Source organism: Amblyomma americanum, chromosome 2, assembly GCF_052857255.1.
Source record: "Amblyomma americanum isolate KBUSLIRL-KWMA chromosome 2, ASM5285725v1, whole genome shotgun sequence".
In the NCBI taxonomy this organism is placed as follows: Eukaryota; Metazoa; Arthropoda; class Arachnida; order Ixodida; family Ixodidae; genus Amblyomma; species Amblyomma americanum.
Genome location: NC_135498.1, coordinates 146455836 through 146472649, shown reverse-complemented (window position 1 = coordinate 146472649; position 16814 = coordinate 146455836). Strand labels below are relative to the sequence as shown.

The following is a 16814-nucleotide window of genomic DNA, read 5'->3' as shown; positions in this document are numbered from 1 at the left end:
CGATACCTTGTCAGACCCCCTACCAGAGCCCCTGCGGGACCCGACAGGCGACTTCCTCCACCCCAGTGGTGGTTCTGGGCCTGGAATAATTCGCACACATTGTCCACAGAAGCCCTTCGAACGCCTCGTCGGCAACCACGTTTCGTAACTGGCCATCCAGCATCTTTGCAGCTCAAGCTCTCGCCGATTCGAATGTTACCGCGTCGCGACCGAGCACACAACAACAGACCTCAATTCTCCCCATTCTTCGCAGTTTAAAGGAACTCCGGAGGAATGGCGTACCTGGAGCGCACGAAATTTACGGAACGATCACTCGCGCTGGCGCATGACAGCGAGACGGCGCTTCGAATGGCCCAAACAGCTTGCAAGCATGCTGCTGAAAACAACCGAATCTTTCTGAAACAGATTGCAGTCAACCACGTAGTTACCCGAGCGTGAACAGGTACTTGAGTACATTGGAAGTTAATGCGAGTATTCTTCGCTTCTCCTGCAAAAAATTAAACGTGAACTAGAAAGAATGAGCAAGAATCCTGCTTTACATATAGAGGCGGAACATACCAGTTGATTGGGCTGTTTGGTTAGGACTCGTTATACTAAGCAAGCACAGAGCGATGTAGAATGAGGAAAAGCACAGGACAGAAGCTCCATTTACAACTCGGTATATCAGATAATTCTTTCGTAAACCCAGTTAGAACTGCCGTTTGAAGCCAATTTGAAAGTGTAGTTCTAAGTTGCGTATTATACGTTCCCTATGTTTTCGTGGTCATCTTTTCATACTGTGAACTCTTGAATCAGCAGGACAAAACTTATTAACTACTTTCTCGATGAAGTTACCCACACGGCGATCTGGGTGCTTCAACGACTACATGCAGTTCTAAATTCAGTTTTGGAGTCCTACTGTTTTTTTTTTCGCGAGCCAAAAGTCTCAACCCGGGTTTATGCGAAAAATTTCTTTTTATTACGCTCTCTGATGACTCAAAACGCCAATGTTGATACGGTTACGAAGAATTTAAAGCATTGGAGTTGAATTTGCTTTTTTTTAATTATTTCTCTTCGCAAACTGCTTACGGAATTATGCGCTAATGAACTGAACAGGTTGCTCAAAAGAAAACAATGTAATGCATGTGTTTCTTATGTCTCCCTATGGGCGCCACTTAACAGGATAATAAAAAAAATTATTAGACGTTTCATTTTCATTGCTTCGAAAACAATTTCGAAATTTTGAGAGAAAATTTCTCGGACATAAGACTTTTGTCACTACGTATGACGTTGCCAAGTTGAAAAGTAGACACGTGATTGGAAATGAAGTCCCCTACAAAATTAAGTTTTATTCTCTGTATTCTAAAGTGTTCCGCGTTTCCGAACATATGATCGCGCTATGGAAAAGTACGCTTGTCATATATATAGAATCCTGAGAAAATGAAACATAAAATATAAAAGTAGTTTCACCTCTCATAAAAGAAATCATTTCAAACGACCGCTGCATAGGAAATCATTGCAAGGGTTGTGGTGCCAATTGTTTGTTGAAAGTACAGTGCGTAACACAGCGAAACGCGGCACGGAAATAAGAAAGACGTCATCCAGGAATAGTAATTTTGACTGCTTCTGATTCAGCCGGGCGTTCTTCGCCGCAAGTCACCGAGAGGCTTGTTTAATGGGACTGACCCCAATTAAAGCCGAGTTTATGTCTACACTCTAAACAGAAAAGACAAAGAGGTGAGAGGCTGTCCTCTAGCGCACTCTATTTTTTATGAAAGGGAGTGCAATAGAGGACAGTTTACTCCCCTTTTTAGTCCCTCATAGGCATATTCCTGTTTATAGTGTAATAGGTTAGCGTGCAAGAAAGTCGGTTATGCAGGTTAAGCGAAGAGCAACGTTTCGATACGAGAGAGAATTCGTAATGCGGTCAGGTTCCCGTGCCACTCACAGTGCTTTTCTATGCAAATTAGGATTATTTTGTGAATATAGGGTATAAATGCTGCGTCATTACTTTTCAAGAAGAACACGACTCAGAACGTGTTAAAGTGAGAAATTATTTGGCTTCGATATATTTTTCTGAAGTTCTGTTTGAATAAAAACGCTCAAATCACGAACACAGTCAAAACGGCGAAAACGAAGGCGGCTGTGTTTGCGTCACAGATAACCGGCCCGAATTGCCGCCGCAATTTTGTGGCTTCAAGCTCGACACCACGAATTCAAAATGCGACAGTAAATGCATGGGAATTTGATCTTTAAAATACCAGTCTCTCAGCTAAAGACACGAACATTTCTTACCAGATAAACTTATCTCGACTCCGCGAGCTCCTCTGCTCGGATATAGGTACTTATTTATCTTTGTATTCCTTTGCACGGCTTCCTTTTGCACAGCCCTACGGATTGTACTCAATATTTGTGGGACGCTTAAACTTCGTCGTCAAGGGTATGACGCGATAGCTTTAATGCGTCCTGCTCCTCTTGCACACGTAGGCACTGTTACAGTCTCCGCATAATGTGAAAGACCACGTGAAATAAATATAAAGCCCCGCTTTAACTAAGTGGCGTGAACATGCCTGCGTGGCCTAGGGGTAGAGTGAGTTGCGACCCAAGCGTTAGGGGTTCGATTCCCGACTAATAACCGCAATTTTTTTTTTCAGCGCAATTCATTTCCTGTGTGTACTTACATGTCCTAATGACTTTTGCGTCATGTTGCGACAATCAGTCTTTCAACTTCTAAACACTTCACATTCCACAGCTCTGCATGTGACATCACGACCATCTCGACCAATACGGCTTTTCTGCACACACCGGCGACCATGTCACCTACGCCGGGTTCTCCGCTGACCGCTACCCCTAACGCCTCCGCGCTAATAGGGACCTTTAAAACAGGAAGACGCTATCGTTTAGAGGGATAGGTGAACAATGAGGCACCAGTGTGTATGCGCGGGACAATAATTAGAAGGGCGTTATTGTTCTGCCTATGCGCACTGCGCCCCGCAATTTCCCTATCCCCCTAATCGATAGAGTCCTCGTATTCTAAAACTAACTAATATCGCGCAACCGTCAACAACTAAGCTTGTTAACGCATTGGGACCGGCGATAAGCGGGGAAACAGGGTAGAGTTCGCGCAAGCACACTAAGTCCTTTCCAGTACGAGCGTCGTCTGCTACGCTGCTTTCTTCACAAGGACACACGCTATGCAACACACTATTTGCAAAGCAAAAAAGGTCTTAAGTGGAAAACAGAAAGACAGAAAAGCGCCTTTGAAAGATTCGGATATTTTACGCCTTCTAGCAACTCGAACATTACAAAAGCAATTCATGCCGCCGTTATTGTGTTTTATCTTCAAAGCAGGCTAGTGGAAACCAAATGGTTCACTTTCCAGGCAATACTTGGCACATGTTGACAAATCTCCTTGTTGCTATTTTTATGATAACTGCGTTTCGCGTGCGTAAGCTGCAGGAATACGAAAGACAAAGAGAACGCGCGCCACAGTGACTTATCTTAGTCCTGCACGTATTCTGCTTTTTACCGTTTTTTTAGACACATAGTCTGGCAGTGTGGGTGTCCTAGCGAAGAGAACAGCGTAGAAGACAACGCAGACGCCAGGATTGAGGGCTTGCGCGAAATCTCGCCCTTTTCCTCGCTTGCCGCCTTTATAAGGCGGTGACATGCCGCACAGTTGAACATCGCGCACTATTAACGAAAATCTGGGATTGTGTACTCCGTTTTTATTATTTCAATTTTTGTTCCTTGGTGTATTTTCGGTCATTGCTTACTATCGCCTCCTTACTGCTCCGTAATCATGTTTTGCCTTTACTTCTTACTGGGTTTGTTTTCGTCAAGATGTTACTTGTATTTTTTTTTGCGGGGGGCTATTTATTTTTTATTTGTACCATTTTTATTTACTTTTTGTTCCGCACAATTTGGCATTTAAGGCTGCGTTTTTCGCCATGTTTGACGCTTATGTACCATCACTTGTTTTTCACAACCTTCTCTTTGTGCTGCACTTTTATGCTTCATTATGTCCGAGCCCTCTTGACAGCATACCTTTCCTTGCTTCTCTTTTTCAGTTTGTATATTCTGTATATATTCAGCTCTTACGCTAAGCTGTACCGTGAATATTATTATTTCGGAAGCAAAATACAAATTCAATTCGTATGACTTGGCTTACAGATCTTGAAATTGAGATGATCGCCATAGCACAGCCCAGCTTGTGCTTAGTCAGCAGAAGTCTTAGTACAATCTCAACGCTACCCATTCAATACATTGAAAAAATTCTGGAATTGCTTTTGCCGGGGAGAACTCCGGCGAGCGCTGTCCAACTAATTCAGAACGCAAATACATAACTTGGAATATTTATTATCCAACCAGCTGCTTTTGTGAAAACTGAGAGGGGTCTCTGGTCATTTTCCCAAGCGAGGGACACATGGGTTATCCCGGCTTCCTGCACCCAGAAGCGCGATGCGCCAACCAAACTTGCGCCAGAACATGTAGTTTAATATCGCTGAGATCAAGTAGAGGGAGCTTCTCCTGTGTTCTGTACTTGTTGTGCCTTCTTCGTACGTGTGTTCGCTTAGTTTTCGATCGCAGCACAGCGTCCTTTGCGCAGTCAGCCTCAGTCTTACCGGACATGGCCTGGTAAACCTGCACCGGCGGCTGCGAGGAAAACGGCAGCTCTTCGGGGACCGGCTGTGCCGCCGCGGTCGGCGCTACCTCCGCCGCCTGGACGGTCTCGGTGACCGGGTAGCCCTCGGGTATGGTCGTCATGTGGTCCTGAGTCTGGTCGGAATCCCTGAGAGCGAGCGGAGTGTCACTTTATGCCTGTTTATAATTACTTATATAGGGAGATGTCTTGCGCAAAAAGGTAGTGCATAAATCCGTAGACGAATACAATCGCAACGCAAAGGTCGACGTAATAAGCACTTAAAAAGATATATTGTCTTAGTTCAGCGAGCAAAGAACCTAATAAATATTGTTCCCGGCCTTCGGCTCTATGAAGGAAGCATTCATTACTTAATAAACTCAGTTCGAGACTAGGATTAATGAACGTCTACATGACGAAAATGAGCATCCAACATAAAAATGTCGCAAACCAATGCCTTAAATTTAACGACATACATGGCTTCCAGATTGCGGCAGTGCCACCTGATGTAGCAGAAGTGATAGCGCCGACGATGCTGATGCAGCTCCCACAAAATTGAGAGCACACGATGATGTCAGGGTAATTTGGTACATTATTTTCTGTGATGTTAATTTTTGTTATCCTCATAGGAAAACCGCAGCAGTCGATTGTGCGCAGTACGTGCAGATTTGAATGCACTCCATTCGGAACGTAGGAAGGGTGCCCGCAATTAAGAAGGGCTGGAAATTTTATTTCTAATGTTATGATAAAAACCTACCCCCGATTTAAGTTCGCTAGGCAGTCTTCCAGAGTACCCCTCAAGTTTCTTCCTCAAAAGTGTACAAACTGTTCGAGAACATCAGTTAAGGGGACGTTTCACGAACTAAATAAACGACTTCTGCATAAATTTCTCATTGATGGTTTTATTATGGTGAGGTTCGTGTGCCCAGAGCTTTATTCTTCTCATAAAATACCGCTTGGAGATATATAGGAGCGATGGAACGCTCAATATATATTGAGGAGTAATATAGGCTTCAATGCAGACTGAATCTAAGCTTTCTGAATGTCATTCGGGCGCCGATTGTGTGCACGCACGATTTTAAACTCAAACAAACAATGAGGACAACCCCGCCAGGCTCTTCCTGCTGCTAAACTCCAGCAACTCGGCATTTGATACCTCCGCAGACGTTTTCTAAACTTCAAAAGACGTTTTCCCAGTCTAGCATTCGTGCTGTCCGCCTCTCTTCTGTCCTTGTCTTTAACGCTAGTTACCATATGCCTTGAATGTAGAGAAACTTCGAGTCCAACTTGGAATGTTTTCGCACGCGTGTGCGCATCAAACTTGGGACGCCGCCAGTGAAGCCGAGCGTCATGAGGTTCATAATTTTTTGTTTTTGTCTTCCTTATTAGATAAAAGCAGACAACGGAAGAAAGATGAGGAACTCATTAAGGCATACATACGAAGGAAGCGAACAGTCACCGAAACCAAGCAGCTTTAGAAAATGTTTGTGTTTTGTTTTTTACATTTGTGGGGATCTATGATAAGTGACTCAAGGTTAACTTATCACAAAAGGTTAACTTATTAGAAAACAGAATAAAAATAAGCGCAAGCTGCCGGAAGTATCCGAGCCCACGACCTTCGAATTTCGCGTCCGCTGTCCTACAAACTGAGCTACGGTGGCGGCTGTTGAAACTTCTGCATTGGGGGGTATTTATGTTTGCGTGTAACCTAACCTTGAGAGCCTAATCTACTGTTTTCTAAAAAGTGAACTTTCAGCAATGGAAAAGTTGCACTATTAATTTACCTCAGATAACCGAAACTAAAAATAAAAAGAAACATACCGTTATCTGACTTGGTTCCGGTGACTTTTGGCTTCCTTATAACATACAAGTGCATTAGCGATAGCAATGCGAAAGCTGCCGAACACTAAGACCGTTATAGTTCCTTTTTTTTAACTTTTATTCAAAAACATTTTACTGACATCGTAAATCGTACTCGTGAAAAAGGCTGGTGGTGGCAGCTGCTAAACTTCACTCTCGTTCCTTTCTAGCTTACAAAAGCTTTCAAAGCAGCCTCTTTGTCAGCACATAGCGGTAGTCTGTCCTTCGAGGCCAACTGCATTCTGCCTCTATAGTACGCCTGACACTAGGATATAGTAATTTAAAAAAAATGATACTCTTCATGCAATCAACTGTTGCTGTTATAATTACGTTCCCCTAGCTATGCAAGTGAGTTTGCGCCAACGCTGCAGGCAAGAAGCGGAAGCATGCTTACCATCTTTTTTTTTCAATTTCATCTTCTGCACTATCGCCTAGCCCCGCCGCGTTGGCTCAGTGGTTAGGGCGCTCGACTACTGATCCGGAGTTCCCGAGTTCGAACCCGACCGCGGCGGCTGCGTTTTTATGGGGGAAAAACGCTAAGGCGCCCGTGTGCTGTGCGATGTCAGTGCACGTTAAAGATCCCCAGGTGGTCGAAATTATTCCGGAGCCCTCCACTACGGCACCTCTTCTTCCTTTCTTCTTTCACTCCCTCCTTTATCCCTTCCCTTACGGCGCGGTTCAGTGTCCAACGATATATGAGACAGATACTGCGCCATTTCCTTTCCCCCCAAAAAACCAATTATTATTATTATTATTATTATTATTATTATTATTATTATTATTATTATTATTATTATTATTATTATTATTATTATTATTATTATTATTAATATTATTATCGCCTAAATTGTACGTTTTTCCTCCTCAATAGCACGAAACTGGTTTTTGTGACCGTCAAAACAAATTCGCGCCTGAAGTCCTCGCTTTTCCTTTCAACATGCCTAGACATGCTCGCTAGAAACAAATTTATCGCCAGTCACAAGTCGAGGAGTTCGCAAAAATGACATGGCCAGCGACAGAAAAATTTTTCACGAATCACCCAGATGTTCTCCAGCTCGCCACTGGCTGCATGAGGTGCAGATCGGAGCCTGTGGCCATTTGAAAAATCAAGTGCAGATCCAAATTAGCAAAACCTGGCTCCTTCATATACTTTTCACCGCAGGTCAAGCCTTCGAGCACGGAGCCCCACAGCTCGCGTACCCACCCCTGCATACAAATGCAACAGAGCAAAATTGGAGAGCACGCACCTGTTGGCTTCGGGGGGCGCCTTTTTCATGAAGCCCCGTAACCGAGAGAATAAGGAGGGCTTCGGGGGAGGTTGGTCCTTGAACACCGCGACGGGATTCTGGGAGCTCGTCACAGGCTCACCCGTCGTCGTCCTGTGAAGGGGATAGATAGCTTCCGTTGGCGCGCTCCCGTGACGAAGGTCCCGCACCACAGAGCTGGTACACTTTGCTGTTTCCTCGCCTCAGAAAGGAAAAGGAAAACACAGAATGGCAGAAGCGCAGACAATAGCACCTCTCGCACTGCGATCAATGATTGCAGACTACCATGGGGCAGCACGAAGCAAAGTGGACTAGGTTTGAGGGGGAGCCTCACTCCGCTAGACAAAGCAGATTGTAGTATCGCTCGAGTGAAGCAGTAATGAAATTCAGCATGCTAGTGGCTTAGATCAAGATGAGCAAACATCATAGAGTTATGCTAACACTAAATAGCTGCTGCTGATGCAACACGAATTCGCTGCTGCTGGCTATTTCCGGAACGACAGGAAACATCTATTAGTGCCATAGGTTTACTGTATAGCCCCTAAAAAAAACGCCCATGTGAGGACATTTCGATGCATCTGAAAAAAGCGTATTGTGGTTGACATTCATTCCGATTATGCCACTGTGGCACACTGATTTCCCGCGGTGTTGTTTTGAGGATTTCAAAATTTTGTACGCACTGGCACCTTTAGTCAACACAGTGATCGTAAAGTTAAGGACATTATTACAACGACAGCTGTTAACCTATTGTTGTTGTTGCTGCTGCTGCTGCTGCTGCTGCTGCTGTTCTTGCTGTTGTTGTTGTCGTTGTCGTTGTCGTCGTAATCGTCGTCGTCGTTGTTGTTAGTGGTTAGCACTAGTAATTAGTAGTAGTTGGCGTTAACCGGGGGGGGGGGGGGTGCGTTGCCAAGGTAGCCACTGTCAGGGTGGCTACCATAGAGGGAGGAGGATACGACGAGCGGAGAAATGTGCAACCGGAGGATGGCTGCTACAAGAGTCATCCGAATGTGGTATCGTGGAAGGAGGCGCGTATGGCCAGAGGACGGCTACCATGGAAGGAGTAGGGTATGGAGGAGTGCGCACGATTGCGTAACCGGGAAGTGGTTGCCACGGGCACCGTTTATAAAGCTTTTTTAGTTTCGAAACTTCTCCTCCCGAAGCGGCCGCGTTTTGCGCCCGGCCACTGAGATGGCGCTGCAGTCGAAGTTTGCGCCACGCTCGACGCTAGCTAGCCACGCCGCAGTGCAGCAACGTTGCTGACGCTCCGTTTGTCGTGCGCATTTGCGTCGCGTTCTTTTGTTCTCAAGTGATCCTGTCGTTATGAGTTGAGTGTTTGTGCACTACGCTTCAGCAGCTTTAGGTGTGTGGTCGGGTGCGGACGCTCATGGTGTGGACCCAACCTGCAAGTAGCGTGGGCTGCCGAATGTTCTCGAGCGCCAGGTTTTGGATTTTTTCGCTGTCAGAGGGTAGGTGGTGTGCGTCATTTATGGTCTTTAGAGTGTGCTAGGACTGTCAACCAAATGCCAACGTGTTTTGTGCCGGGATGTACCAGCGGGTACCGGCGCAACACGGAGAAAAGGCACTTCTTTTCTCCGCCAACCGATCCAAATCTCCTTGCAAAATGGTCGAGAGCGATACCCCGTGCAGACAAGGTGTTGGGGAAAACATGCAAAGTGTGCGACGCCCACTTCCAAGAAGGGGATATTCTGAAGTCATATAAGCATGTAATCAACGGAGAAGTGATTGAAATCGAGCGCGGTGTATGGTCTCTAAGGAGTGATGCAATTCCTACCATATTTCCTAATCTCCCGCTGTACTTCTCCTCGAATCGTAAACGGCGAAAATCTCCGAAAAAGAGAGCAACCGTCTCAAGAGACGCAGTGGCAACGCAGAGCGACGCTGCAGAAGATATCGATATCGAGCGAGAGCAACCAGAGCCCGTGCAAGACAGCTGCTTGCATGTTAATGAGCTGGTGGAGAAGAGCGCTTCTTTGAGGTTACCTCGTCAGTGGAGATCGGCAGCTCTTGAAGATGAAAATGGGCGCCGATCACAGATTGTTTTTTACAGGGCAGGATTGGAGGCAGATGTATATACAGTACTCAAGAGTGTCGTAGTTCGCGAAGACATGAGTTATGTTGTATCTGCCCGCGGAAAACTGGTGCCGACGCTGCCCATGGATTTGGCAATCACTTCGTTAGCAGACGTAGAGGCAATTGTGCAGGTTGTACAAACTATGCAAGCCTGTCATGGTGCAACTCTAGCAGGGGAGGAACTGTATACCAAAAGCAGTGCAGAGTTCTTACTGAGGCAGAAAAAGGAGTCTGTATAAAGTGTGCGAAAATGACGAAGGACCTCAAAAGAAGAAGTGGGCTGAAACCCAAGAAAAAGGTGTGCCTTGCAGCACCTGTTTTGAGGAAGAGGCTCATTCGTGCCGCTGCAGCTCGGGAGCAAAAGAAGAAAGAAATTAGCCAACTCAGTGAAAAACTGAAGCAAGCGTTTTCAACAAGTCTAGGTGAAGTGACACAGGACCTGCCAGAAGCACAAAAGATGGTCATACAGGCAGCCATCATGCAACAAGCGGCTAAGTCGCCACGTGGGCACCGGTACACTACAGACTGGCTTATGATCTGTCTGCTTCTGAGGCTGACAAGCCCAAAGTGTTACAGAACTCTATCTGACATGAAGATTTTGCCCCTGCCAAGTGCCAACCGTCTTGTACAGCTACTGAACGGTCTTCCATGTGGCTACGGCTTAAACAAATTTGCCCTTGGTAGCATAAAACTGCATATGGCAGGCAAGCCAGAACATTACACATATGGTTGTCTAATCATCGATGAAGTGAAACTCAGGTAAGGAACCGAGTTTAACAGGTCGTCCTACAAATTTGATGGTTTTGTAGATTACGGGGATATTACTAAAGTTGGCACAGACCAGCTGGCAGACCATGCACTGGTTGTTATGTTCAACCCAATGTTTGCGTCATGGGTCCAACCCATAGCAACTTTTGCAGCTAAGGGTGCAGCGCCAGGATGGGTCTTGGCAAAGGTGGTAATGAGCTCAGTGCTACAATTGCATGAACATGGTGCTCGCGTACTGGCAGTGATAAGCGATGGTGCCGGAAATAACAAATCGATGTGGACACACCTCGGCATCAGCGGAAAGGTGGAGCACCCACAGTGCAAGATTGAACATCCCTGCCTTCCAGAGGGAACATTCCTCCACTTCATTTGTGACGTGCCACATATCGTGAAATGCATCCGGAATCATATGATGAAGCACAAATATGGTCAGGCAAGTTAAATAATTACTTGGATATGCATGCCTCTTGAGTGATGACGCTGTGTAACAGAGACTTGTTCACCTATGTTTAATTACTGCTTATAACGAAATGGTGTACAATAATTTGTTGCAGGTAGGTGAATACCAAGCAAATTTCCAGCACTATGAACGTCTTTTTGAGGCGGAAAAAAAGGCCGCTATAAAAGTGGTTCCTAAGTTGACTGAGCACCATGTCAAGCCACAGAAGCTCCAGACCATGAACGTTCGTCTGGCGATTCAGGTAAAGTTGGCCATTCAGTCATTGTAAACGTTGTAAGCAGTTGGTGCCATAAAACTGCATGCTTATACATTACATCTGTGCTTGTCAGCGTCCAGGCATTTTCAAAACTAATTTGCCATCATGTTTTTCCAAACTTGACAAATTTCTTTTACTCATTTTCGCTTGCAGCTCTTCAGCCGAAGTGTGTCGATTGGCCTGAAGGTCTACAGACAAATGATGGTACCTGGTTTCGCCGACAGTTTTGGAACGGAACCGTTCACGATGCTACTAAATGACATCTTTGACATTCTGAACTCCAAGGTTCCTGCAGCTGGAATACGAAAGGGATCTCCAAAAATTAAGGCGCCAGAATTGTTTTATGTCGCCTTTTTATTGTGGGGAAAGAACCGAGACTTAAAACTTTGCACTCATTCACCAATTTTCTCAAAACACTGTTTTCTGTTTTCATTTATATGTTTTCAGTTTTTGGACGACTTCTTGGCAATGTTGAACGAGACGGAATCTATTCCTAATGTCAAGCTGTTCGCATCTAGGCAGACTATCGAGTCCCTACGTGTAACACTGATGTCTGTGCTGTCACTTGTGGAGTTCCTGTTCAACCAAGGCGTGAGCTACATTCTGACAGCAAGCCTGAACCAGGATCCACTCGAGGTAACCGTATCCCTTCCATCATGTTTCCTCTTTCAACTCCTCATAATCACAGTTGTTAAGCTCAAATTTCTTGCTTTGCAGCGATTCTTTGGGCTCGTGAGGTCCTTCGGAGGAGACGAAGACCATCCAACCGTCACCAAATTCAGCCAGCTTTTCAGACTACTTTCCCTTTACACACCTGTTAAGCTTGCCACAAAAGGGAACTGTGAAGCAGGGGATGAACGAGTTTTGCTGAGCACATTTGAGAGCCTTGGAGAGAAGCGGCGTGAAGCACTACTACAAAAGAGAAAAATTAAAGATGAAGTCTTCCAGCGACTCACATCACTGCCTTCGAGGGGGCTGTCAGCCCCATTTGACGATGACGTGTACAGTGTTTCAAGTCCAGAAAAAGCGGCATTGTACTATTTAGCGGGATACGTGGCCCATAAAATGATGAAGGTGACCTCCTGCATGGAGTGCAAAAGCGATACAATGGCTTCACAAGACTCTCTACCGCCTGAAGCTATGCTTGTGATTGAACGAGAGTTTGTGACTGGCAGCCTTGTTTGTCCTTCAAGGAAACTGTTTGCATGCGTGAAAAGCATAGAAGAGACCATTGTGCAAACATCAAAAAAAGAAGCCTTTGGGGACCTTTTCTGGAATGTTTTAGATGCCCTTGCGAAGAGAGGAACAAACTCTATCGGTTGCCCAGAGCATAGCTGTGATTTTACAGCACAGATTGTACACTTCTATTTGGTCACACGAATGCACTTTTTTTCCCGGAAGAAGAGCCAAGAGAACGACAGTGCCAATAGAGCTCGGAGGGAACGTAAAAAAGCAAAGCTTGTGTAAATAATGACCGAAGTGAAAAGGAAGATGCCTGAAAGTGTGTGAGGAGTTTTAATAAACTGGAATTCGCTGATGCAACTCCACTAAAGACGTGTGTGTGATTTTTTTATTCTGTAAGTACTAAAGACGTGTGTGTGATTTTTTTTATTCCATAAGTATTTACCAGAGGCAGCAGAAAAATGTCAGCATGATATTTATCGGGCAGCTCTCTATATGTGCCTTGAAAACTAATAAGTCGCTTTATGGAACCTCTCGAGACTAGTCTGGAGGGTTCTTCTAATCTTTAATAAAATCGGGGCAGACGTTCAGGCTTTCTTGTCTTGCTCACTTTCGCATTTGGAAAGCAAGAGTAAAAATTACTCGCGACCAATGGGATTGATACAGAAGGGTAAGGTCACCGTTCAAACGCAATGCGATGGAAACGCCGCATTCTACAGACGCACGAAAGCAACTATTCTGCCCAAAGCGAAACGTAATCACCGATGCCCATCTTTTTCTAAAGCTTCTAAAGCACTGGTCGCTTCTACGCACACGTAGTTTAACTATTTAAACTTACGAAGCGCAAATAATGACGCCACGAAGCGTGAGCAATGTCTTCGGTTAAGCGCCGTGCGGGAGGACAGCGGAACGGTACGCGTCTGTAGCAGACGACGCACTTCCTTGGCGCAAACTTCGACAGCAGCGCCGCGGTGGCGGGTGCGGCGGCGGGCCGCATGCTCCCTGTTGGCGCGGCGAGGAGATGCGGAACTGAAAAGGATCTATAAACGATGGCCACGGGAGCCACACATAGTGTGGTTACTGTGGAAGGAAGAAAGTGTGGCGAGAGTGGACGAATGCGTGACCGGAGGTTGGCCGCCGTGGAAGGAGGACGGTATGGCGAGAGCGTATGAAGGCGCAACCGTAGTGTGGCTGCCACGGAAACCATCCGAAGAGTGGCGGTCGTGGAAAGAGGAGGGAGAGTAGAGCGGAGGAATGTAGTTGTGTCCGTCCGCAACGGCTGTTGAGAAACGCACCACCCGAGAAGAGGCGCACCTAGACTGGCTTACTGGAAAGCAGCGCTCATCGAATAACGGGCATGTGTGGAAAACTAAAAAGAGCGCTCTGTAATAAACCATAAATATTGCACCATTTTCATCTCATAATGACCTGTATTTTCCTGTGTATAAAGCAAAATATGCAATGCAGGCGTTGACGTGTCCAGTCATAGGCCTGTGGAACACACCTGACAATAATATCAAATGCTCAAATACTTCATGCTTCTTGAACCGAAAAAAATGAATAATACCTCTTATCTACTATTTAATAAAGTTAGTTGTGCATTTTCTTTCGATCTTTGCAGTGGATCGGTGGATTTTTTTTTTTAGTTGCGCCATTAGAAATTTTCCTCGATCGCTTCTGATCACATAGTGAACCGATTTTCTTGTTTTGTTTTTCATGGCCCGTTCCCCAACACCTTTTGTTTCAGGCCTTCCTTCTAATAATATCTGTAACAATGTCTGCACTGGTATTTATTTATATATTTATTTATTTATTTATTCTGATTTAAAATGTATTACCTCAATAAATTGTGAAAAACAATACCTCAACAGCGGTCGCAGAATATTGCGTCACAAAGCGGTAACCATCCCACGAGATTGAATTTCCGTTGTCTTCCTAGGCAAGCACTACCTCCTGCTGTACTTTCGGCGTACTTTCGGATCGCCCAAGAGTTTTTTTTAGTTTTACTGTAGCTCCAAATACCGCAGTTACTGCCTACTCCTGATTCGAAGGGCTGTCACTGCTGACTACAAACAAAGAGGCAAGCTAAACGCCGCTGACTCACGCAGGCTCCTCTGGCTGTGGGGGCTGAGGTGGCGGCTCTCCTCCACTCTTGAAAAAGGGAAACCTGAAAAATCCTTTCTTTGGCTTCGGCTGAGGCTCGTCCACCACTGGACGAGGAGACGCGCCGGGTGCGCTGCCTTTGCGTGGTGAAGATGGCAGGGGCATGTCCAGGTCGAGAGGAGGAGGCAGGGGCATGTCCAGGTCGAGAGGAGGAGGCAGTGGCATGTCCAGGTCGAGAGGAGGAGGCAGCGGCATGTCCAGGTCAAGAGGTGGAGGCAAGTCGGAGGTAGTCACTGCTTCGGCCGGAACAGCCACGTCCATTTCGAAAGCAGGCGGTACATCGAAATGGGGAGGCAGTTCTTCGCTCTCCTGTTCAAGATTTTTCACTTTCGGTTCGTGGGGAACGCTGCCCGTCCTGCTTGCGGTACCGCTGCCAGTGCCCTGAAGGAGGACGCGCAACTGTGCATTAGGTCACGTTGGAGCTTTGTCCACACTCGTAGATGTTTTAAAGCCTAACTGAAACCGGTAGTGGCATTGGTGCTCGTTGTAATGGTCTTTACTCAAGTATGAACATTTAAAAGGCATATACTTGTTTTTGAATCATACTGTCACTTCAAACCTAAACATGGTCACTCACTAATAAAGATGAGTTTCTTCATCGGTAAAGTTAGGTTACAGTCAGAGTTCTTCCATTCCACCTATTGAGATCTGATGGCATGGTATGGCATGGTACGGTACGGTACGGTTTGGAAGTTGGGCTTAAGGTCAAATGGACTGTCAGAGATTCCGCAGTGGAGGCTTTGGGATTAATTTAGGCCACCTAGGATTCTTTATGGCGCATTGAGAATGCACAGTGCCCAAGCGTTCTTCCATTTTGCCTCCATCGAAATGCGGAAACCGCTGCCCGAACTTAATACCGCCTCCTTAGGCTGAGCAGTCGAACGCCACAGGAGGTTAGCCACTGTAGCGAGGTCTCAGTATCTGAAGAACAAACACAGGCTGCATACGAAAGTCAAACTGGGGACAATACTACCTCTTCGAGGAGAAGACTCGTGGCTTTATTTTATTTATTTACATATACCGCTGTCTCGGAGGAGAGACATAGCAGGGGTGGGTACATACATTAGTAAAAACAAATAACATGGCTAGCATAGAAATAGATAACATATAAGTATTAAAAACAGATCAACAGGTCAAATTCTCAGGCAACTGATTAACGAACTCTTCAAGTAACAATGAGCGAAGTGAGCCGTCCAGTCGATTCCAAATTTCAACAGTTAGCGGGAAAAAAGAAAATTTAAAGCATTCTATATGTGGTTTGAAAGGAACGTTTAACGGGTAATTCTGTCGCGTTGCACGTGCGCTTGAGGGCATAAATGAGAAAGGTGCCTGAATGCAGATGACGTATGAACGACCTTGTGCGACACGGTGATGCGTTCACATGCGCGCCTATGGTCTAATGTTTCCAAAGATAAAGTGTGCACATGCGAAGAAGTTGAAAAGTTGCGATCGTACCGGCCGAAGATGAATCGTATTGCTTTTTTTAACTGATTCTAAACGGTCAATGTCTCGCGTGTGTTTAGGGGACCAAACAGTTAAGGCGTACTCCAGGGTCGGTCAAACTAGTGATTTGTAAGCAGTTAATTTACATACCTTCAGGGCATTTTTTAAGGTTCGTTTGAGATAGCCAAGTTTGTGATATGCTTTCTTAGAAATGTTGTTAATATGAGCATTCTATTTTACGTTATATGAAAAAATAACACCAGTATATGTGAACTCGCTGACATGGGTCAAGCAGTTACCGTTTTTACTGTGAGAGAAATGCAGCGGATTTTTTTTTTGTTACCGAAGGCCATCGCAACTGTTTTAGTGAAACTAATTTTCATTTGCCATGCGTTCCTTCATTCACAGAACAATGAAAACACTTTGTTTAGTTGCTGTTGATAATGGGCGTTAGCAATGTTGCGATAAAGCACGCTGTCATCGGCGCATAAGCGTAACTTCACTGCGGTGTCATTAATAACATTTGCTGCATCATTAATGAAAATTATAATACAGGCCCGAGCTCCGATCTTTGGGGCACATATGAAGTTACAGTGACTGACGATGACAGTGCATGGTTGAAGTGACGAACTGGGATCTTAAGTATAAGTGGTCAGTTATCCAATCGAGTAACTTATTGCCGTTAAATATGGTACGTAGTTGACA

The 16814-nt window shown here is 45.4% G+C and overlaps 1 protein-coding gene and 1 pseudogene across 1 annotated transcript; one reads left to right on the top strand and one right to left on the bottom strand.

Moving 5' to 3' along the window:
• Window positions 1-19: 19 nt before the first annotated feature.
• Window positions 20-7849, bottom strand: LOC144120126 (uncharacterized). Its single transcript, XM_077652568.1, has 4 exons — window positions 7729-7849; window positions 4543-4771; window positions 429-487; window positions 20-80 (listed from the first exon to the last, which is right to left on the bottom strand). The coding sequence occupies exons 1-4, from the start codon at window positions 7755-7757 to the stop codon at window positions 20-22; spliced, it is 378 nt and encodes a 125-aa protein (XP_077508694.1). The 5' UTR covers window positions 7758-7849.
• A 1417-nt stretch (window positions 7850-9266) lies between these two features.
• LOC144120125 (uncharacterized) lies at window positions 9267-14263 on the top strand (annotated as a pseudogene).
• Window positions 14264-16814: the final 2551 nt, after the last annotated feature.